This window comes from Triticum dicoccoides, chromosome 7A, assembly GCF_002162155.2.
Source record: "Triticum dicoccoides isolate Atlit2015 ecotype Zavitan chromosome 7A, WEW_v2.0, whole genome shotgun sequence".
Lineage (NCBI taxonomy): Eukaryota > Viridiplantae > Streptophyta > Magnoliopsida > Poales > Poaceae > Triticum > Triticum dicoccoides.
In genome coordinates this window covers 3,364,845-3,388,652 of record NC_041392.1, presented here as the reverse complement: position 1 = coordinate 3,388,652, position 23,808 = coordinate 3,364,845, and the positions used below count along the sequence as shown (strand labels likewise).

General features: G+C 44.9%; 1 protein-coding gene across 1 annotated transcript; it reads left to right on the top strand.

The window, feature by feature from the left end:
* The first annotated feature begins 2,824 nt into the window (after nt 1-2,824).
* Nucleotides 2,825-13,417, top strand: LOC119331201. Its single transcript, XM_037604371.1, has 24 exons — nt 2,825-2,990; nt 3,790-3,899; nt 4,222-4,387; nt 4,475-4,575; nt 4,680-4,752; nt 4,832-4,973; nt 5,621-5,781; nt 6,056-6,180; nt 6,262-6,361; nt 6,576-6,672; nt 6,771-6,822; nt 7,185-7,286; nt 7,367-7,513; nt 7,597-7,768; nt 7,861-8,109; nt 8,244-8,398; nt 8,742-8,870; nt 9,000-9,117; nt 9,300-9,495; nt 9,697-9,808; nt 9,887-10,041; nt 10,836-12,228; nt 12,341-12,535; nt 12,620-13,417. Exons 1-24 carry the CDS (start codon nt 2,840-2,842, stop codon nt 13,094-13,096), a joined length of 4,878 nt encoding a protein of 1,625 aa, XP_037460268.1. The 5' UTR covers nt 2,825-2,839; the 3' UTR covers nt 13,097-13,417.
* Nucleotides 13,418-23,808: the final 10,391 nt, after the last annotated feature.

Sequence of the window (23,808 nt, the reverse complement as noted above, 5' to 3'; positions counted from 1 at the left end):
TCGCCGGATATCATTTCCGATAATACAGGGACGGAGCTCCCATGTAAGCATTGGGGTCAATTGACCCCAATGAAATTAGGTAATCCTTCATTAGTCCTTTACTAGTTTAGTATTAATTACTGTCCATTTAGACAAGATGACCCCACTGTTATAGAGATGACCCCATCAAACATTTTTTCTAGCTTCGTCCCTGCGATAATACAATTCCCCTGTGCCAACTAGTGCTAAGTATTGTGAAATCTTGACAACATGCAGAGAGCATATGAGCACATAAGCATGATTGCTTGATCAATGTAGGCAGACAGCGCTGAACTTAATTTCGTGATTTACCACCTAGCCAGGCCGTTGCGTTTACAGATTCAGAGAAAGAAGGCAAGTGAACCAAGGAAATAAACAGGGGTCGATTCAGATGTTACCGCACATCTGAATAAACAGGGGTCATCAGCTCATCATTTATCAAAACATTGCTCGTTGTATCAAAAACAGAGGAAAGACAGAGGATAGAGGTGCTTGCCGGGCGATGGAGTTTGGCTCGTGGTCGGCCGAGCTCGGGAGCAGCGGAAGAAGATGAGAGGAGAGGCGGCCGCGTCAGCGGTGTTTGTAGCGTGGATGTGATTTAGGGCGGCTAGGTTAGACTATTCGGCCCGCGCACGTGATGTTAGGCCAAAGCGTTGGGCCGGCCGGCGGGACAGATATCGCTAGGTTTTGATCCTACATTACTCTTATCTACGTCAAGAACATGTTTCTAATACACGTTTAATATTTTCCAAATAAAGGTTTAATATTTGCACATTTTACGTATTTTTATAAGTTCTAGATAGACATTTTTCAAATACAAGATTAACATTTTTTAATACATTGTCAACATTTTTTCTAAACACATTTTAGCATTTTCAATGCTCGATTAAAAAAAATTCAAATACAAGATTAACATTTTTTTAATACAGGGTAAACATTTTTCTACTGTACAAATTTAATATTGTTCAAATGCTTGATTAACTTTTCTTTAATACATTGTCAATATTTTTTCTATACACATTTAACATCTTTCAAATGCTTCATTAACATTATTTAACTTTAAAAAAAATCTTGATTAACATTTTTTAAGTTCATGATCAAATTTGTGCTTCTTGTCTTGTACGCCAAGTCCTCTGAAATCTTTCTTGTTTTACACGGAGGCCGACCCGCCCTGACCCGACACTAATCTTTTTAGTCCCTTCGGGCCAGGCTCGGGCCTACATATACATTTTTTGAGCCGGGCTCAGGCCTACATATACTTTTTTTGGGCCGGGCTCGGGCCTAGACTTTGCAAGTCGGGCTTTGACAGGCCTGAGCCAAGGAATGCCCAGGTTTAGTTTGAAGTGCAACAGATTTGATGCCACTTGATTCATAACCCCATGAAAAGATAGTGTGAAGATCCGCCAATCCAAGCACAGCTCAAAGTTCTATTAAGTTTTCTTTTCTCTCTTTCTTTGTGAGTGTTGTAGAAGCAGTGTTGTTCCACTGGCACTTGATTCATCTGGCACTTGATTCATATACTGCATGTCATGTTTCACAGCGTTGTTCCTTCAATTGACAATGGCGTGACATTGAGAGCACAAATTGTGTTAAGTGCATTTCATCATGACTAATCCAAGAACATGCTTTTTTTGCATGGACTTATGGTGTCACCAACCATTGTTTTCTTCGGAGCTCGCCATGTTTCATTGACATATCTTTGCATGTGGAAGATTCATCCCTAGAGAAAAAAGGGCTTCGATCCCATGCCTCATCCGACGGCGCTGCCGGCCGACAATGGCTAGGGAAAGGCGCTCGAGATCTTCCTGTACATAGTAGTACTAGCTTGGTAGGACTTGCCTTGTTGGCGTATGTCGCTATATCGGTTGCTAGGGGAGTGTCGCCATTCACGGGCCGCGTCCGACAACTACTGGTGCTTGTTTCCATCTCCGTGGTGCTCCTCTGGCGGGAATAAAGGCTGTTGGATCCCCAGATCTGGAGGTGTAGTTCTTGCCACATCTGCTCTCTTCATGCCTTAATGGTGAAGGTAGACGGGGTGCAGAGGAGATAATTAAGATCTACTTCTAGTCTTGCTGTAGTTGCAATCTTCTCCCTCCTCGAGCTCATCATCAGGCGCAGAGCTTTGACACACTTATTCAGTAGCTTGCCGACTTGAGCCTCCACTCTGCTTCTTTTGGTCGAATGAAGACCCAATGGCTCCGTTCATTCCTCCCAACGCGTTGTTGTTAAAAGGGCAGTCGAACTTTTGTTGTAGTTTCTTCCGTTTTGGTGGAGATGGCGCAGCGCGCCCCAAGTGGTTCATCCCGGCGATGGCAGCTTTGGTCTTCGGCTGGTACTGTGTAAAAGAAAGGATTGGATTGCGTTTTTGTTGTGTGTTCTGGGTCCTCTTAGCAAGATGTAAGGACTGACTTGTATTTTTCTTTTCTTTGTGGGTCCTTGTGTAACTTATGCATTGATGCTTATAATTATCTAATGAATGAAGTATGGGCCCTGTTATTGAAAAAAAGACCCATTTTTATACGGTGTAGTGCCTCTTTTCCGGAATCATCAAGTACTAGTAGGGATAGATAATTTGCATTTACAATCTGCAAATACACCAAATAATTTGCATCTGCAATCTGCAAATACACCAAATTACGAGGGGCTTCGGAGTGTGTGTGTCTGACCTGTGGGCCCACCGGGCATACACAGAAGAGAACCACTTGGTTGGTTCGTTGAGGAGGTCGCATCGCTTGGTCAAATCCCACCACCGACCGACCGACCGCCGGGAGATCTGAGCCTCCATCCCATCCCGGCCGGGCCAGATCAGATCCGCGGCGCGATGCAGTGGGAGACGGTGCAGCACTTGGACCTCCGCCACGCCGGCGGCCGCCGCGGGGCCGGCGCCCCCGCGCGCCCGCTGCAGCCGCACGCCGCCGCCTTCCGCGCCTCCCAGGCCATCGTCGCCGTCGCCGTCGGCACCCACGTCGTCGGTACGTACGCCCCCCCTTCTCCTCGCGCCCCTCCCTCTGCCGCCGTGGCGGAGCTAGCTGGGCGGGCGGGTCCTGCCTGCTGATCTGGTCTCCGCTGCTGCTGATCTGAGCAGGGCGGCTCTCGAACCGGACCATCTCGGGTCGCGGGGATGCCTTCGCTTCGCCCCGTGTAGCTTCGGTGATCTGAGCAGCTTAGCTAGTTCCACCACTTGACCGCTGTGGAAAATTCGGTTCAGCCAGCTCTCGCCAGGAGTAGTCGAATTTGACTAGCTGGGGCGGTGCAAATGGGTGTGGACCTCCAATTCTGGGCTCCTGAGTTTACCGTGCGTAGTTACTGTCAGTCATCCGAGTAGCTCAGCTAACCCGCAAGTGAGATTGATCAGCTCTCGCCTCGCCGGGAGTACCATGGACCTCTACTAACTGACTAGTTAGTTAGTCTTAGTCCACACAGATCACTCGCATAGCTCGTTTTCGGCACCCAGGACACCTCTTGTCTTGGGCCTGAAATGCTGCGGAGCTGCTGTAGGTACTATGTTTCCATGCTTCTCTGCTGAGTAATAGCTGCTGTGTTTTCACTAGGGTAGGATTTCTGGAAGGTACTATAGCTAGAGTACAGGTAGTTAATGCCGGTATCATATTTGAGGCAATCCAGTCGGTTATACCTGACTAGTACGAGTCCATTGCGTACGTACAGTTTACTCAATAACTATGTTGAAGTTTGTGTAAGACGTTGAGGGCTTGTAAGGAAGTGGCGCATCGAGCTCTTATTAGCTGTCTCGTTTTTCTCTTCTCTTTGCAGAATTTGATGCTTTGACTGGAAGCAAGATAGCTTTGGTTGACCTTGGAGCTCGTGTTGTTCGTATGGCATATAGCCCTACCTCTAGCCATGTTATCATTGCTATCCTTGAGGTTTGTTTCAATGCTCCAGTATTTATTTGGTACAAGTTTTTTCATCCACTTAGAACAACGAATAATATTGTACCATCTAATCTAGACCTAGCAGAAATTGCCTATGTTTTCAATACTGTGGGCAGAAAAGTTGCTATTCTTCAAGTTTATCACTAGACGTCTTTTATCTTTCATCATCCATCTGCCATCATAATGATAAAATATTGCTTTAGTAAGTTCTCAACTCACATGATATTAATATTGCTCTCTAGTAAGTTCTCATCTCACATGATATTGACATCTCATGCAACTGTTTCTTGTCTATGCATATCTCCTTCTGTAGGATGCTACAATCAGATCATGTGATTTCGCTACCGAGCAGACGCTTGTGCTGCACTCACCTGAGAAAAAAACAGACCACGTTTCAATAGACACAGAAGTTCATCTTGCGTTGACACCTCTTGAACCTATCGTTTTCTTCGGTTTTCACAAAAGAATGAGTGTGACAGGTTTTTCTCTTCACTTGAAGGGCTCTGCATTTCATTAAAATAAACACCTATATGTGTTCTTTAACGCCCTTTTCTCTTTTATTATAGTTGTTGGGACTGTTGAAGGTGGGAGGCCACCAACAAAAATAAAGACTGATCTTAAAAAACCCATTGTCAACCTGGCTTGCCATCCTCGCCTTCCTGTGTTCGTAAGTCAATCATTCCTTCACTTCTTCTTTTTGGTGATTCCTTTACATATCTTTTTGGTGTCTTTTCTGTTTTCCTATCTTGACATACAGACTTTTAATTTCAGTATGTAGCTTATGCTGAAGGCTTGGTACGCGCCTACAACGTCCAGACATATGCTGTTCACTACACGTTACAACGTAATATACATTGCTTTGTTTTCATATGTTTTATCATTTAGCCACCAGCAGGCTTCATAATTTTTCCATTTTCTGGCAGTTCCGGTTGACAGTACAATTAAGCTCATGGGAGCTGGTGCTTTTGGGTTTCATCCGACCTTAGAGTGGGTATTTATTGGTGATAGAGGGGGCACTCTCCTGGCATGGGATGTATCAACTGAGAGGCCAAACATGATTGGGATGTAAGTGTGTTGTACCTTGTACACTGTTGAGATTGGGAGATTTTTTTTTTTTTTTTTTTTTTTTTGCAATATGCAGTACTACTGAATTTTTATCGCATGGACAGCATTAATGTTATATTGATCGTTGGTTGGGGATCAAACATTGAGTTGCATAAAACACCAGTTTAGTTAGAACAGTTTTTACAGGGCTGCTTTTATGCATATTAGAGTGGTTCCTTTGGATTTATATGCTGCTAGCGTCTTTTCGCAGAAGTTATAGTGGATCCTGTCACCCCATTGGAGGACAATTGATTTTACATCTAATTAGTGTATCTTTCTGTGCAAGTTCAATTATAAAAGGACAGACCCAGTGCATAGAAGCTCCCACACAAGGTGGGGTCTGGGGAGGGATTATAGGAACCTAGTCTTACCTGTGCAAGTTCAATTATAAGTTATAATATTATGCTTCGCGTTCCTTGACCTGGATTTCATTAGGAAAGGCATAGTGACATGTTGTAGCCAAGTCAACCCTCTCCATGCACTTCTCTGTTATTTGGATGGCATGTTATTCTGCTTGGTTAAAGTGCTTCCAGACGTACTGTTCATTCTCAGTTATTCTTTGATCTATCTGCAATGTGATAATCTGATTGTTGCCTTTTTTCTATCAGTACACAGGCTGGTTCCCAGCCAATCACATCTGTTTCCTGGCTTCCTACACTAAAGCTGCTCGTGACAATTTCGAAGGATGGGGGTCTTCAAGTATGGAAGACACGAGTTATTATTAATAACAATAGACAACCAATGGAAACTCATTTCTTTGAGCGTGCTGGTTAGTTTTTGTCCTCCTTACCGTTTATGCTTTTGCTCGAACTTTTCTGTTATTTTCTTATGCTTTGGGTTTTAACTGTCATGTTGGATGGTTAGTGCTGTATCTCGGTGAGATGGTGACTGTACATCTCTGTTATAGCACTTAAGCCATTTTATTGTTCTCATATGTTGTTAAAATAGTCTCAGTTGTTCATGAACTGTGCTACTTACTGATTGCTAATCTTTCTTTTTTCTTCCTACAAGCTGTGTAATCATTTTCTTCGTTAACTATGCAGCCATTGAAACAATGGACATCACAAAGATACTCACTCTTCAAGGTGGTGAAGCAGTGTACCCTTTGCCTCGAATAAAGAATTTGGCAGTGCATCCAAAGTTCAATTTGGCTGCAGTGATTTTTCAAGTTAGGCCACACTAACTCTGAACCCCATAAATGCAGTATTCATTGCCATGAGTTTCATAAAAAAATGTCATTGATTTGCAGGATATGTCTGCGACAGAAGCTGCAAAGAACAAGGCTGCATACACAAGGGAAGGAAGGAGGCAGCTTTTTGCTGTACTACAGGGGGCTAGGGGGTCAACTGGTAAGCATATGGATATGTTTTCTTCTTCTCATTTTGCTATATTTATCCTTATTTAATATTCTCAGATCACCCCCTTGGTTAAAATTGCTGAAAACTCGTTATTTCATTTTAGTTGGATCCTACGGGTTAAAATACTGTATGAAGTCAGGCTGTATTTGCTATACTGTTAGAATTTTGAGCACTTCATGCACTAAAATTTGTTGTGGTATTGCAGCTGCTGTTTTAAAGGAGAAACTTTTAGCCCTGGGTTCATCCGGAATTTTAGCAGAGCACCAACTCCAGGCGCAGCTTCAAGAGCAGCACTTGAAGGGGTAGAATTTCGTATTTCCATTTACTATGTGACCATACTTTCTTTGTTGCACACAGTATTTATAATGGTTGGAGTTTACTTTTTCTTTCTTTTTGTCAGCCAGAGCAAGCTAACTATCTCAGATGTTGCAAGGAAGGCTTTCCTTCACAGTGTATGTGCCTCCTTTTGGTAGCTTTCAACTTGTGCTATGTCCTTACATGTACTGAAGCTATGTAGGTTCCATCGAACCTGAAAAAAAAATACACTTTTTTCACAAGAAAAACCAACAACCTCTTTGAAAGCTTCATTCCCAAAAGATTGTTGTTCTTAACCTATGTTGGTTCTGTCATGCTGCAACCTCAAAAAAGTTTGCATGCTTTCATCAGCAAAGCTTCCGATCTCAGCCTTTTGTTAATATACTCTATATCTTATCAATTTTAGCCCTTACTGTTGGTTAATTCTGCTGGTCAACCAATACTTGTGCTTGTATGTTGTTACAAACTTCTTAATTCTCTTGCAAACAATTTTTTGCAGCATTTCATGGAGGGACATGCTAAAAGTGGTCCAATCTCTCGTTTACCCCTTGTTACTATTTCAGATCCTAGCAACCTTTTGCGAGATATTCCTGTTTGTCAGGTGACTGCTATAACATTCAACGTTTTTGCTTACTTAAACTATTTTACTCTCTAACCAGTTTGCTAGTTTTGTAACTGCAGCCATTCCATCTGGAGTTGAACTTCTTCAACCAGGAGAACCGTGTGGTTCAGTATCCAGTTAGAGCTTTCTACTTGGATGGATTTAACCTGATGGCCCATAACCTATCATCTGGAGCCGATAATCTCTATAAGAAGCTTTACTCTACGGTATTTATTGCACAATGGTGCAACTTTTTCTTGTTTATTTTGTTCGTTCTCTTTTTTATAATTCCCATGCACCCTATTCCCAGATTCCCTCAAATATGGAATGCCACCCCAAGTATATTTCATATAGCCCAAAGCAGCATATGTTTCTAGTTGTGTTTGAACTAAGTGGTCCAAGTGGAGTGGTGCATGAAGTTGTTCTTTACTGGGAGCAGACTGATTTGCAGACAGTAAACAGCAAAGGAAGTTCAATAAAAGGTTTTCCATTTTGTGACATATTGTATCTAATTGCCACCGTAGGACATTTCTACATGATTAGCTGACCCCTGGTATGTGTTGCCCTTTCTTAGGTCGAGATGCTACTTTTTTGGGGCCGGATGATAATCAATATGCTATTCTGGAGGAAGACAGAACTAGCCTGAATCTTTATAATCTCAAACCAATAGCCACGAAGGAAGCTCTTGAAAATAATGCTGCCGTGCTCGAAGAAGAAGAAAACACATTTGCTGAGAATCCTACTGCTAATCCAACACAAAAGCAAGGTCCTATGCAGTTTACTTTTGAATCCGAGGTCGATCGCATATTTTCATCTCCACAAGGTACGTTGTCCTGCCGTCTTGCCTCTCTCCTTTCAACAAAAAAGAACGATATGTTATTAGGGGTGACCTATTTGAGATATTAATGTTAGTGGACTCAGGTGAACTATTGCTGACTAACGCATTGCTCCTTGCAGAATCATCCTTGTTGTATGTGATCTCGGGAAAACATATTGGACTGGCGAAGCTCCTGACTGGTTATAGGTTATCTACAGACAATGGGCTATCTATTACCACAAAAACTGATGGGAAGAAGTTTATCAAGTTAAAGCCAAACGAAACTGTTCTTCAGGTGCTTTATTTGTATTGATTCACTCCTAGGGTTCCGTAAACAGTCTTCCAAAATGAAGTTAGTGACCGTTCTTGGTGATGGGGTTCACAAAATTATGATACATTTTCTAAAGATGTTCTTGGATGGGTTCCCTCGAGTAGTTTGGCGTAACTGATATTCAAATGATGCATTGATTCATGTCTAAAATATTAATCTACTATGGGCATTATGGACATCCTTTGATTAGTACCCTTTTGAAACTTGTCTAAAACAAGCATTCAGTGTCACCACCAGCATTATGGGCATGCAGTTACTTGACTGCGTTTGACGTGCGTACTCTTAATGAAATTTATCTAATATGCAGGTCCACTGGCAGACAACTTTGAGAGGTCCTGTTGCCGGAATATTGACAAACCAAAGGGTACTAATCGCCTCTGCTGATCTTGATATACTTTCAAGCAGCTCAACCAAATATGATCGTGGTCTCCCATCAATATCCTTTAATCATTCTAGTTTTCCGATACTCTCGCTCTTTATGTTGTTACTCAAATTTGGATAGCTTATGTTTTGTCTTGCCCTAAACTGTTAATCATGTTTTGTTGAGCACTTAACTACTGCATACTATCGGTCAATGTTGTGGGTTGGACCAGCGCTCATCTTCTCAAGTGCAACTGCAATAAGTATGCTTGGATGGGACAACAAAGTTCGATCAATCCTTTCCACTAGCTTCCCTCGTTCTGGTAACAGTTACTCCCAGACTTCTTTTTTGTTATGATGACATAAGTTACTTTTTTTTCATTTAAATAATCAACCTAGCATTTGTGTTATGTTCTCAGTTTGTTACCATGCTCCGTGCTATTGTTTTCTTGTTAGTCCTATGAGTTTGTGCTGGACTTAACCATATGCATCTTTATGCATGCAGTGTTGCTTGGTGCCTTGAACGACCGTCTGCTGCTTGTGAATCCAACAGATATAAATCCAAGACAGAAAAAGGGTGTGGAAATAAGAAGCTGTCTAGTTGGTCTTCTTGAACCTCTTCTTATTGGTTTTGCTACCATGCAGCAACACTTTACACAAAAAATCGATCTTTCAGAAGTGCTATACCAAATAACATCGAGGTAATTTTTTTTTTGCTTGGCTGCTGTACTCATTTTTCAGTACACAAGTGAGTTACTTGTGTTGTAGCATTTAGTAATCATGCACTGTCATTTGGTTGTTTGTTTATGTTTTAAACTTCTGATCAGAGTAATTTTTGCATATTTTTTGTATTTAACTGGATGTCCATGATTTACCCATTTATGTTCTCTCATTCACTGCAGGTTTGATAGTCTGCGTGTTACTCCGAAGTCCCTGGACATATTATCTAAGGGACCCCCTGTCTGTGGAGACCTTGCTGTATCATTATCTCAAGCAGGACCTCAGTTTACACAAGTGAGCTTAACCTTCACCATCTTTTGTTTCCTTCATTGTTCTCTCGTTGATCTAATACTTCATTGCAACTTGTGGTAGATCATGCGCTGCAATTACGCCATCAAAGCTCTCCGGTTCTCTGCTGCTTTATCGATTTTGAAAGACGAGTTTCTGCGTTCCAGAGATTATCCTCAGTGCCCTCCCACTTCTCATCTGTTCCAGCGTTTCCGAGAGTTGGGCTACGCATGCATTAAGTACGGTCAGCTATCATCTCTAACTTTGATCTTCAAAAAAGATATCCTCTCCACTCATATGACTAAATTGCAAATACTGTTTTATTTTTTTCCTGTATCACAAGATGTCATTACTTCTACACCAACCAAATGCAAATCTTTTTTGGGCTCCAGACACACTCTAGAGACATTGAACTTTCAGAATAGGTGTCAACCTCCCTGAAAACATGGTTGAATTGATCCTGTGATGTTCTATTACCCAGAGTAACAGTTTATCCTAAACAAATACTGAAATCGCTTAGAGACACTAGACATCATCTTGAATATGGAACTTCATAGATATCCTTGGCTTGGCTTCCAAATTGCTACTCCAGAGTCCAGACAGAATCCATACTAGTTAATTTTGCTTGAAAAGTTCTGACTAGTGTGCATGCTGGCCCAATCGCAAAACTAGCTAGCCATAACCTGTTTTATATTTGGATAATGGGTGATCTGTTGTGTTTGGATAATGTTTATATTTTTTTAGCGGAGATAATATTTTACTCCCTCCGTCCCATAATATAAGAGCGTTTTTGACACTACACTAGTGTCAAAAACTTGCTTATATTATGGGACAGAGGGAGTACATAACAATCACTTGTTGTGTATGCCCTGTGCTAATTAACATAATCTTAACGATTGCCTTCTTGCTCCTTAAATACCATTAGATAAATTTATGTTTTGTAAGGACTGTTCTTATTTTCCTTATTCCCAATTTCCTCAGTGTAACAGTCTACATGATTCAGAGCGTAAATAGTTGATGCATTCCTTTGCAGGTATGGTCAGTTTGACAGTGCGAAAGAAACATTTGAGGCTATTGCAGATCATGAAAGCATGCTGGATCTGTTTATATGTCACCTGAACCCTAGTGCCCTGCGACGCCTTGCACAAAAGTTGGAGGAATCTGGTACAGATCCTGAGCTGAGACGTTATCTAGAAAGAATACTGAGAGTTCGTTCAACTGGATGGACGCAAGGTGTCTTTGCCAATTTTGCTGCTGAAAGTATGGTGCCTAAAGGCCCGGAATGGGCAGGAGGGAACTGGGAGATCAAAACACCTACCAGCATGAAGAGTATTCCTCAGTGGGAGCTTGCAGGAGAGGTGATGCCCTACATGAGAACAACTGATGCTGCCATCCCATCTGTTATTGCAGATCATATCGGTGTTTACTTGGGTGTGATGAAGGGCCGGGGTAACGTAGTGGAAGTAAGCGAAAAGAGCTTGGTTAAAGCTATGGCGGCGGCCAGTAGTGAGAATGGGCAACCGGCATCTTCTGAATTGGCACTGAAAAACAAAGCAAATGCTGCTGGTGATTCAGTTGGTGATAGTCTGGCCAGGCAGCTAGGGGTTCAAATTGCTTCTGCAGATGAACAGGCCAAAGCAGCGGAGGAGTTTAAAAAGACTCTGTATGGTGTTGTTGATGCTGGAAGCAGTGATGAGGACGAGTCAACGTCAAAGACTAAAAGGATACAAATCAGGATACGTGATAAGCCCGCTGCACCTGCTGTTGATGTTAACAAACTGAAAGAGGCCACGAAACAGCTAGGTTTGATGGCTCCTCCGATCAGTAGGACAAGGTCGTCTGGAACACCACAAGAATTCAGTCAGCCAGCAGGCCCAGCACCATCTGCTGCTCCAGCAATGCCGAGTGGCGCAGTCGATTTCTTTGGAACAAATACTTTGGTGGCGCCACCACAAGCGCCGACTGGCGGCACGGGTCCTGTAATCGGAGGCCTGGGAGTGACAGCTGGACCTATTCCTGAGGACTTCTTCCAGAACACCGTTCCATCACAGCAACTTGCGAATCGACTGCCTCCTCCAGGAGCAATCCTGCAAAGAATGGCCAATCCTGAGTCTGGGATGAACGTCGGCAGACCGGTACCTAGTCAAAACATGATGGGCAATGTTGGTCTTCCAGATGGTGGGGTGCCGCTACAGGGGCCACAGCAAGGCCAGTTCCCTCAGCAGCAAGGCATTCCTATGAACCCAATTGGCCTACCTGATGGTGGTGTACCTCCACAGAGCCAGGCTCTTCCTTCACAGCCACAGGGCTTTCAACCTGCTGCTCCTACTCCTTCGCAACCAATTGATCTCAGTGCTCTCGAGGGTCCAGGAGCGGCAAAGCAAGCTGCTCAGCCCCCAGCGCCTAAAGCCGTGCGTCCTGGCCAGGTACTCTACTCTACTCTACTCTACTCTATTCTACTCTACTCTACCTTTTGTTAGACACTTTATCTGATGGACTTGGCATAGCTTCAGCTGACACCCGTATCCGTGATTACAGGTACCCCGTGGCGCTCCTGCTGCAGAATGCTACAGGATGGGTCTTGCACATCTTGAGCAGAATCAGCTCACGGATGCACTAAATTGTTTGGATGAAGCATTCTTGGCCCTCGCCAAGGACCAATCACGTGAAGCTGACATCAAAGCGCAGGCTACCATTTGTGCGCAGTACAAGATCGCCGTTTCATTGCTACAGGTAATAATCATTTTTATCTGTCATGAAAGTTCAGGTTGCTCTCTGCTGCTTATTTCTTGCGTGAAATGACTTCTGTGCGTGCAGGAAATCGCTCGGCTGCAAAGAGTCCAGGGAGCTGGCATGCTGAGCGCCAAGGAGGAGATGGGCAGGCTGTCTCGGCATCTGGCGTCCCTGCCCATCCAGGCCAAGCACCGGATCAACTGCATCCGGACCGCCATCAAGCGCAACATGGAGGTCCAGAATTTCGCCTATGCCAAGCAGATGCTGGACCTGCTCTACTCCAAGGCGCCGCCGACCAAACAGGATGAGCTCAAGAGCCTCATCGACATGTGCGTCCAGCGGGGGCTGACCAACAAGTCCATCGACCCGTTCGAGGACCCCTCGCAGTTCTGTGCCGTCACCCTCAGCCGCCTCTCCACCATCGGCCACGATGTTTGCGACCTCTGCGGCGCCAAGTTCTCGGCCCTCTCAGCCCCAGGCTGCGTCATCTGCGGCATGGGCAGCATCAAGCGGTCCGACGCCCTCGCCGGCGCTGGCCCTGTCGCCTCGCCCTTTGGCTAAGTTTTGCGCGTGACGGGTTCTGTTCTGTTTGCCCGAGCCTCTGTTTCTTGTATGTATTAGTGTGCAGTCAACATTCTTTGTTTTGTGCTGGGTTGCTGTTGCAGTTGTGGTAATAGCCTTGGAGATACCATTTTGTTGTAATTAATTTCTCTATATGATTCTACAGAACATACATAGGGCTTGTCCTAGCAGATAGCGATCCATGTACCTAGAAGCTCTACCCATGGCATTTGCAATATTTTTGCTGTTCTTTTGTTTTTTGAAAGTTCAAGTTATTTGCAATGTTTTGTGGTAGAAGCTCTACTCACGGCATTTGCAATATTTTTGCTGTTCTTTTGTTTTTTGAAAGTTCAATTTATTTGCAATGTTTTGTGGTCATGAAGGCAAAGATTAATTTTGCTGTGATTAACTTCTCCATGTGATTTTACAGAGCTCAATCATAGCAGCCAGTGATCCATGTACCGAGAAGCTCTACGTACCGCATTTCCAATATTTTGTTGATCTCTTGTGGTTGAAAGTTCAATTAATTTGCATTATTTTTGGTAATGAAGGTGATGATGTCTTGCATGTGTTTGTTAATTGTACAAAGGCTTGTGCCCTGCGGTTCGCGCTCAGGATTTGCCCAGTGAGGAGTTCTTTGTCGATTCAGGCCCGTGTTGGGCAAGTTGACACCTGCATTTGTCGTAAGTTATTGTTTCTCACCTCGGAAATGATTTGATTTCTTTGTGAAGGAAATCTGCTATTTGGCCGTTGATCATTTTTCTTCAAAATTTGTGTTTCTTCTTTTCTTGGGCTTAAATGTGGAATGATGGCAATGGTAAGTCTGATTTTAGGGCTACTTTATTCAAAACGAGTATGTTAGTAATTCTTTTCTTGGAGTACAAAAGTTGAAATTCGGAATGATGGCAACGGTAAGTATCCGTCATGTCTGCAGCCTGAGGAGTTTCTAACGATGAGTCTTTTGGATCTGGTAGCCCCTTTAGGTCCCATTTGTTTGAGCTACAGATTCCTAAGAATCAGTTGTGGCTTGGATTCCTGAGAACCAGCTGTGGCTATAGATTTCCAGAATCAGAAGTTTACTATTGTTTACCCTTTTAGAATATCAGAAGTATTGTGAAATATCTGCAACGCCCTGAATGCGTTGGTCAACCATGAAACGTGCAAAACTACTCACACTCATTGAACAGCTCACAAATCTTCCAATTCATATTCAATAATTCGAAAAATGTCCATGAATTCGTAATATATTTATGAACTATTATTTTCTTCAATTGTAAGAATTATTCACGATTCCAAATATTTGCCATTTTTTAAAATAATAATGTTTTAAAAAAGAGGGAAAAGAAAGGAAAGACATCAAAAGGAAAGACACTAGAAAACAACGGTGACTAAACCGAGCATAGCAAAACCCCTCTCGGCCGATGATATTGGGATATGGAGCCAGGGAGCACTGGAAGCCCACGCCATGTCCGCTTCCGCCATGGCCGTGAGCTTCTACTGCCACACCTGCTTGCGTCTCAGCACGAAGGCTAATGTGTCTAGTAAACTGGGAAGGCGAGAGTATCGCACGTAAGAGCATCTTCAATAGATGGTCTAAATGTAAAAATACCTAACTTTTAAATCGTTTGGGCAAAAAACGCTGCTCCAACAAATGATCTATATGTAAAAAAAATTGGACCGCGGCCTTCCGGTGATGTAAAATTGAAAATTTTGTAATGCAAATTTACATCACGAGATGCAACTGGTCCAAAACCGCGGCCGCCCGCCAAACGCACAACCGCCAGTTCATCCCCCTTCCGCCTCACAACCGCCCGCCGCCGCCCTGCCACAACTCCCTGCTCGGCCGCCGCCCCGCCGTAGCTCTCCGACGCCGCCTGCCGTAGATCCAGACCCCCGCCGCAGATTACACCCTGCCTGGGCCGCCGCCTGCCGCCGCACCGCCCCGTCCGCTCCCCGCCCGCCCTGACCCCGTCCGCCTCCTCTTCGGCCACCTCCGCACCCTGTCCGCCTCCTCTCCGGCCTACTCCACCCCGCCCCGACCTCGTCCGCCTCCTCTCCGGCCGCCTTCACACCCCGTCCGCCTCCTTTCCGACCACCTCCGCCCGGCCCCGCTCCGCCCGCCTCCTCTCCGTCCACCTTCGCCTCTGGTCCGTACCCCACCCGCTCCCCGATGGCGTGGAAGAAGACGTCGAAGGGCAAGTCCGGTTTCTTCATCGTGAGGGCGAAGCCCTCTGGGAAGTTCGGAGTGGAGTTCTCCGACGCCGGGCGGCGTTGGTGGCTCGGCACGTATCCCACCGCGATGGTTCCGTGCGTGCCTACGACGTGGCGGTGTGGCGTGCCGGACGGCTGAAGACGGACCTCAACTTCCTGGAGATCGAGTCCTAGGCGGTGGCGGAGTGGCTCGTGCCGCAGGGCATCCAAATGGAGGAGATGCCGACGAAGAAGGCGGAGAAGAGACCGGTGGTTGTCGTCGCTCCGGGCGAGAGCGACGAGGCGGCAATGGCTCGGTTTGCGCGAGAGCATCCGCAGTATGTCCAGGCCGAGCTGGAGCACTACTGGAAGCGCGACATCGAGGCGAGAAAGAAGGGGGTGAAGAAGGAGGATGAGGCCGGCCCCTCGACTGTGATCCCTATCGAGTCGTCGGATGAGGACCGGGATGACTCCGAGGAGGAGGACGAGGAGTGCGATGACCCGACCAAGGACGAGTTCTGGGAGCAGTTCCGCAGCTCGGACGACGAGGAGTAGTTTCATCTAATAGTTCGAATAAGTAGTAGTTGAATTTGTGTATGAAACTATGTTGAATTTCATGTTTGAACTATGTTGAGATGAAGTAGTAGAATCTTTGTAACGACAGTCTATTTTTAGTACGCTTGTGAGAGCGTCATTGGTCGTCGAACGAGCGCGCCTACCAAAATATCTCCCACTTCCCGGTTTATTGGACATATACATTTTCTTGGTCTCAGCGTAAGGATGGAGTATGATGAGTAGGCCAAGACAGCAACGGCCAAGTCGTTCTGATAGCGATCGTTCTCTCCGCGGGGTGAGTCCTAAGCACCACAAGCTAACTACTTACGTCATGCAACTCCATTAAGCAGGGGCCCAGTGCCTGAGTGCGTCAAATTAGCTTCAGTAGTGCCTCATGGAGTACTACATATTTTGTTGTGGGCACACATAACTCTATTTCTTTGACCAAATATATTTTCTCAAAAGAAAAGTATTTTCCAGTAGAGCACAACTTCAAGGATATATTAGTGAAAAGTCTATACATGCGTACTACACATATGTATGTACATCTGATAAAAAAAAATCCAAGCCTTCTGAGGTTTCAAATATTGTATCTGATTTGTTTTCTAAAAACCCCGTTTCGTTTTTCATCTTTGCCCTCATGACCCCTCCTGCAATGTACACACAAATGTTCTAAATTAATTTAAACCCGTGAGAAGGACGTGTGTATGGTGGGCCAGCAGTCTAGAGGAGAGCGGCGCACCGGCTGAACTGCCTTCTGAGTGAAGTGGAAAGCCCAGTCTGATGCTGAGCTCAGCGGCTCCGTTGATTCTGTGGATGTGACTCTCTAACATTGTTAATTTTATCTGTGATCTCACGGCATTATTGTAATACTGCAATAATTGGATCACTGAAAACTGAATCTTTGCTGGTTTGATTCGGTTGGTGGTGGTCGTCCTTTTTTGAAAAAGAGGATCTCCCGTTCTGGTTCGCATATTCTAAAAGCACAAATATATCAACAACAAAAAATGCACATGTGATGTTCGTAAAAAAAATGTGGTGCACCCTGTAAAAAGTTGCCATTTAAAAAAAAATGGAGGATGACCCCGCCTCTGCATCTGGTGATGCACACAACTATTTTATTATATTATTCAACAGAGCTCAACAAAATAAATACATGGATTTGTCAAACACATGAACCCCTTTTAAATTAAGCAACACTTATAAATTTCATGTATTTGATCAAAACGTGCGGACACATTTTTAAAAATTTCACAAATATTTTTAATAGTACGCTATTTTTAAATAACGATGAACATTTTACAATAAGCGCAGACACTTATGAAAATATCATGAACGTTTGTAGAAATACTTTTAAAGTTCATTAAACATTTATTAATTATTTAATGATAATTAATGAGAGTGTAATTAAAATAACAGAAATATAAAGGAAAAATAAAAGGAAACAAATAAGCGCAGAGGGCGAGCTTCTCCCACTCAGTATGCCGTTTGGCATGCTCAGTGGATAATAGGCCAGCACAATTTATGTGCCGGCGAGCGGCGTTCAGATATAAGACACTGTAAGCGCCCTATGGAGTCCCCATTTTCAGTCGAATGCCCCGACTTTTACAAAAAATTTATGGACATTGCTCGTATGTTAACTTAAGATGTTCGTACGTATAAAAAGCCCTTCTGATGGCTCTACCAGCCATTGATTACGATCAACAGGAAGAGAAAAGGATGTACAACTGAGACAACAAGCGTTTGAAGCTCGGATTTAGTAGGTGAAGTCCGCCCCCATGGCTTTCCAGTACTCTATCTTTAAGGTATTTATTTACATGATGCTTGTCTAAGCTATATCACTCTGCACCTAGGGCTTTAGCCCAGGGCTTAGGCCCAAAACTTGTACTTCGAAAAAGCTGAAAGCCTACACATATGGCCCATCCCGGGGCACGGCCCACTTATTGGACATGGCGTGCCAACAGGTGACGTGATAGGGTGGCCCATGTCACTTTAGAGGAAATCGGTCATCATTGCCCCTTACGATGGATACTCCAAGCCATCAACCATTGAGCTTCTCAAGTTTGATATCTGGGCACGCATTATCGACCTTCCAATAGCCTTCCATGGAAAGGTGAAAGCTCCGGTGTCAAAGATTGGCGAGTTTGTGGACTCCGAACCCTCATCCTTTGGTTTCGAGGGAAACTTTTTTCGGGTCCGTGTGCGGCTTGATGTACGTAATCCACTCAACAAGGCTACATCTATCACCCGGGGAGGCGAGAGGGAAATCTTTGGTGTGAAATATGAACGCCTCCCGGACTGGTGCCAAGTGTGTGGTTTTATGGGCCATGAGTTCAAGGAGCATGGTGATGGTGTTCATCCTCCATCAGCCCTAGTCTTCAAAAATCTGCGTGCACCAGCAACTACTGCTTGGGGGACGCGTCGTCGTAACAGGAGACAGAAATCCAAAAGCCAGCAGGAGGCGAGGGAAAAAGATGTGGTACATGAGGATGCTCACATGGACGAAGGCGAACCCAGCCGCAAGCGCACGTCCGATGAAGTCGTGGGGCTTGCAAAACCCACTGCTATCACGGGATCAGAGTTAGTCTAGGTGGGCAAGAATTACGGCGGGAGGAGCTGTAATCCCTCTATGCCCGCCCCCCCTAAGCAGGATCCGAAGCGGGCCAAGAAAACTACTATGGTTGAAAAGAACGAAAATGGAGGACAAAAGAAGACCCCCAACGGGGGGAAAGGCATGGATGCAAGATCGGCGGCCTCCTCGGCGGAGGACCGCCGGGCGCAATGAATCTCTTATGCTGGAATTGTCATGGGATAGGCAACGCCCCGTCAATTCAAGAGCTGCGCGAATTGGCGCAAAAGTTTGCCCCTAGAGTACTCTGCATAGTTGAAACTCAAATTACTGGAGTTAGAGCTGAAGGATTAGCAAGTACTTTAGGTTATCATAACTCTTTTGCTGTTGATTCCTCCGGTAGAAGTGGATGTTTGGTGATGTTTGGGAATAATGAAATAAAGGTTGAAATTTTGGGTTATTCGAGGTATCATATTGATGCCAAAGTTAGCAATCTAGGAGGAGACCCATGGAGGCTTTCCTGCTTCTATGGGGAGGCTCAAACCCACCTTCGTCATCATACATGGTATACGATGAAGAACTTGGCAAATTTGTAGAATATGCCTTGCGTTTGCATCGGTGACTTTAATGAGGTGCTTCGGCACGACGAGCATGACGGAGTGGGAACTAGAAGCCAATCACAAATACAAGGTTTTCGAGATGCCGTAGATGTATGCGGCCTTGTAGACTTGGGTTTCAGTGGCACTCAATGGACTTACGAGAAAAGACTGACCGGTGGCACTTACACGTGAGTTCGTCTGGACATGGCACTAGGGTTAGTCGAATGGTGTGAAAAATTCCCCCATGCGGGGGTGAAACATCTTACAGCAGCCACATCTGATCACAGCCCCATACTGCTGAACCTAGCACCAGCGCAGGGTAGGCAGGGGGATAAGATGTTTCTCTATGAAGTTATGTGGCATACGCATGCAGAGTTAAAGCCGACCATGTGATCTGCATGGGAGCCCAATGGTCACAATCTAACGATGGAGAAGGTGCGCAGGAAGCTTGATGATCTAGCGCAGAATCTAGGCGAGTGGTCGAGGACGACCTTTGGTAGCGTTCGAGGCGAAATCAGAAAACTGAAGAAATAGCTAGAGCGGTTGCGGAGCCAACCACAAAGAACTGGTCCGTCGCATGTTTAAGTTAAGATGAATGATAGATTGATTGAATTATATATGCGGGAAGCGTTAATGTGGCGCCAGCGGTCTCGTGTGCAATGGCTGTTAGAAGGGGATCGAAACACACACTTTTTCATATGAGGGCTTCGATGCGGAGGAGAAAGAACTCGATAAAAGCACTTCAGAAACCCGATGGCCGGTTGACCAATGATCCCACTGAGATGCAGCAGCTTGCTCTTGAATTTTATAAGAACCTCTACACATAAAAGGGCATCCAAGGGTTGCAGGAAGTGCTCGAACACATTCCTGTTAAAGTGACTGCAACTATGAATGCAAGCTTGTTGGCTCCATATGATGAAAAAGAGGTCAAAGCAGCTTTCAAATGTTTTCAACTAAGGCTCCAGGTCCAGATGGGTTTCTGGCACACTTTTTTCAACGACACTGGGACGTGTGTGCGGCGAGGTTGTCACTCCGGTTGTGCTTGGAATTGTTAGGGGTGAGGAAAGCCTTGAGTGTTTCAATGCTACTTTATTGGTTTTGATCCCGAAGGTAACAATCCCTATCTTACTTTCACAGTTTCGCCCTATAAGTTTGTGCAATGTATTTTACAAGATCGCCTCCAAGGTGCTTGCGAATCGTCTAAAGGCTGTGCTTCCTAACATCATATCCGAAGAGCGGTCTGCGTTTGTGCCGGGTAGGCTAATCACAGACAATATAATTTCAGCTTATGAGTGTCTACATTTTATGAAGAGGAATATATCCAAATCTAAAAGCTACCGTGCTCTAAAATTAGATATCTTGAAGGCTTATGACAGAGTGGAGTAGTCCTACCTTCGAGCTATTATGGAGAAACTTGGTTTTGCTCCACAATGGGTCACAGTTATCATGAGTATGATCAGTTCAGTTTCATTCTCAGTGATGTTCAATGGGGTTAAATCAGAGGTGTTTAAACCCACACGTGGTATTCGACAGGGAGATCCGATCTCACCGTATCTTTTCTTGTTGGCAGAAGAGGGCCTTTCGTGCCTCCTAAAGTCTCAGAACGAGTTATCCCAGCTCAGCGGCATCAAGGTGGCACCATTGGCTCCGCCGATGAACAATCTTTTATTCGCGGATGACAACCTGCTGTTTTTCAGGGCAAGTATTAACGAAGCAGAATTGGTTTCAAACCTATTGGATACATATTGCATGGCATCGGGACAGAGAATTAACAGGGATAAGTCATCCATCTTTTTCAGCAGGGGATGCCCAGAGATAGTACGAAATGCCGTGAAGGGTTTTTTGCAAGTCCCCAACGAATCACTTAATGAGAAATATCTAGGAATGCCATCTGATGTGGGGCACTCCAAGAAAGGGACATTCAAATATTTGAGCGATCGAGTATGGAATAATGTGAAGGGATGGATGAGCAAGTGTTTGTCGGCAGGAGGAAAGGAGGTGCTCATAAAATCCATAGCCCAAGCTATCTCTGTATTTTCTATGTCTTATTTCAAATTGCCAAGAGGTCTATGTGATCACATAAAAACCATCATCAGAAAGTTTTGGTGGGGGTGCAAACAAGGTGAGCGTAAACCAGCTTGGGTTTCATGGGATGTCATGACGAGGCCAAAATACTTGAGAGGCCAAGGGTTCAGAGATCTTGAATTGTTCAACCTGGCACTGCTTGCCAGGCAAGCATGGAGGGTTCTACAGGAACTGACAACTCTAAGTGCAAGAATTTTAAAGGCGTCTTATTTCCCAAACTCTACAATTCTTGAGGTAGAGCTGGGATCTCGTCCATCTCAAATATGGCATGCAATCCTAGAGGGTCGGGACGTGCTGCAGGATTGGGAATGGCCAAACAACTCACATTTGGGAGGACAATTGGATCCCCAAGGAAACAATACCAAAGCCTATTGCTTCGTTAGTTGCGGTACCTCACAGGAGAGTGTCCAAACTACTTTCTCCAGCTACTGTTTCATGGAATGAACCTTTAATACGATCAGTGTTCCTACCTTTTGGTGCTGAAGCAATTCTAAAGATACCGCTGTGTACTCGAAACACCGAAGATTTCTGGGCTTGGAACCCGGACAGGAAAGGCAGGTTTACAGTAAGCTCGGCTTATAGGCTCCTGGTCACAAAAAAATTACAACGGGAAGCCTGGCTAGAAGGAAGGGGTGGCTCGTCGTCCACTTCCAGAGAAGAGGAAGCTTGTGCCTGTCTGTGGCAACTGAAAGTTCCATCAAAGATTCGAGTTTTTCTTTGGCGTCTCGCACGGCACTCCATACCCACTACAGACGTTTTACACATGCGGGATATGGCAACTCAGAGCGCCTGTCCGCTGTGCGGATGCCAAGATTCGTGGAGACATGCCCTCTTTTCATGCACGATGTCAAGGTGTATTTGGGCCTTGTCAGATGAATCTCTTGTGTCAAAGATGGCGGAAAATGTGGAGCCATGTGCGAAGAACTGGCTGTTTGAACTCCATGAGGCACTAGATCACGCGAGTTTTACGAGGGTGGTCGTCACGCTATTGGCCGTGTGGTATGCAAGGCGCAAGGCAATCTATGAATCCTTATTCAAAAATCCACACCAGACTATATCCTTTGTAGACTCTTACTTACAGGAGCTACAACAGATCTTCATTAGTGAACCAAGAGCGCAGTTACATGCGGAACCGGTTCAGCAGCGCCGATGGATCTCACCGTCAGCTGGCTTCATAAAGATCAATGTGGATGGCGCACTAGTAAGGAACAGGCGCGTGGGAGTGGCTGCTGCAGTTTGTCGAGATTCAAATGGCAATTTTCTTGGCTCGTCAACGGTTGTGTTTGGGGGCATCCGGGACCCAATGATCCCGGAAACATACACATGCCGGGAGGCTCTATCTCTGGCGGAAGACCTGCACGAGCAGGATATCCCGGTGGCCTCAGATTGCCAAGGGGGTGGCCTCAGATTGCCAAGGGGGTGGTGCAAGATATCAACGAAGGGACATGAGGTCCCAATGCGGCTGTAATACATGAAATAATAGACCGCAGAGCTAGTTTTTCTTCTTGCTCATGTTTGAGCTAAGGAACTTTAACTTCGAGACTTATAATCTCGCTAAATTTGCTTGTAACTTAGATATAGGTAGACATGTTTGGTTGGGCACTCCTCATGACCCAGACCGTGTACCTATGAACATTGTCTTGATTCAATAAAGTGAGCGAGATTTCTCAAAAAAAAAGGCTAAAAAAACAGGTGACGTGAGAATGCATAGAAACATGACACTCCAGTTTGAAGCCAACCATGGTGGAAAATATTGCGAGAATGATACGATGGACGCTAAGCTGTGGCTCTTCTGGCTAGTGGACACGACGAAGCATGGAGATATTGTCCGGATTCTTGTTACTTTGTGAACGATTTGGTTGGTCCATAAATGACGTCGAATTTCATAGCACATATCAACGATGGGTTTCATCAACAGGTATGCTGAACAAGAAATGGATGTGGTGTCCATGGGGAAGCAGACGCCATGGGCTGTGAGATCGGCAACGCGATGCAAAAAAAAGGGAAACCATTAAAGAGAAGAGGTTACATCATAAACTCAAACATCCATCAATCAAATATGAAAGCGGAACGTACATAAGGGCAGCGACCTCCAGGATGGGACGGGAGCGGAGGAAAGCAAGTTCGAACTATTACATTTTACAGTGCATGCTGGTACATGCATCTCTGGAGACAAGCCACCAAACCTCCTCCATCGTTCACCACGATCCTATCTCCATCGCCCGTTCCTGTAGCTATCAACCTGGAGCCTCCTCCTCCTCCTCAATTATATGCCCATTGGCTTCTTCCTCAAGCCTTAACTGTCACCTGCACTAATTCTACGAGAGACATCACACATCGGTCGCCGCCGCCCGTTGCTGTAGCTATCACCTGGCGGTTCAACGTCCTAGTTTGTCATGCGATGTGGTGGCAGGTCAGCCTGCACCTTTCTGGGGGTCAATGTACCGCTGTCTTGTTCATTTGGCACAAGAGCTTGATGAAAAAAGCCAATTGCGAGCTCTGGGTCACATGCGAATTTCACACCCTTTGTTTAAGACTGTTCTAAAAAACAAAAATTATAGTGCTGGTTCATTAGGGGTGATGTCTGGATGCAGAAAATTTCGTGCAATTTTTTCGTGATACACAAGAAAAAGGCAAATTTAAAACATTGTAATATGAGGCACCTGCATCGAATTAAATCGATCTTTTGCCCGCACAGGGCGAAAATATACCTC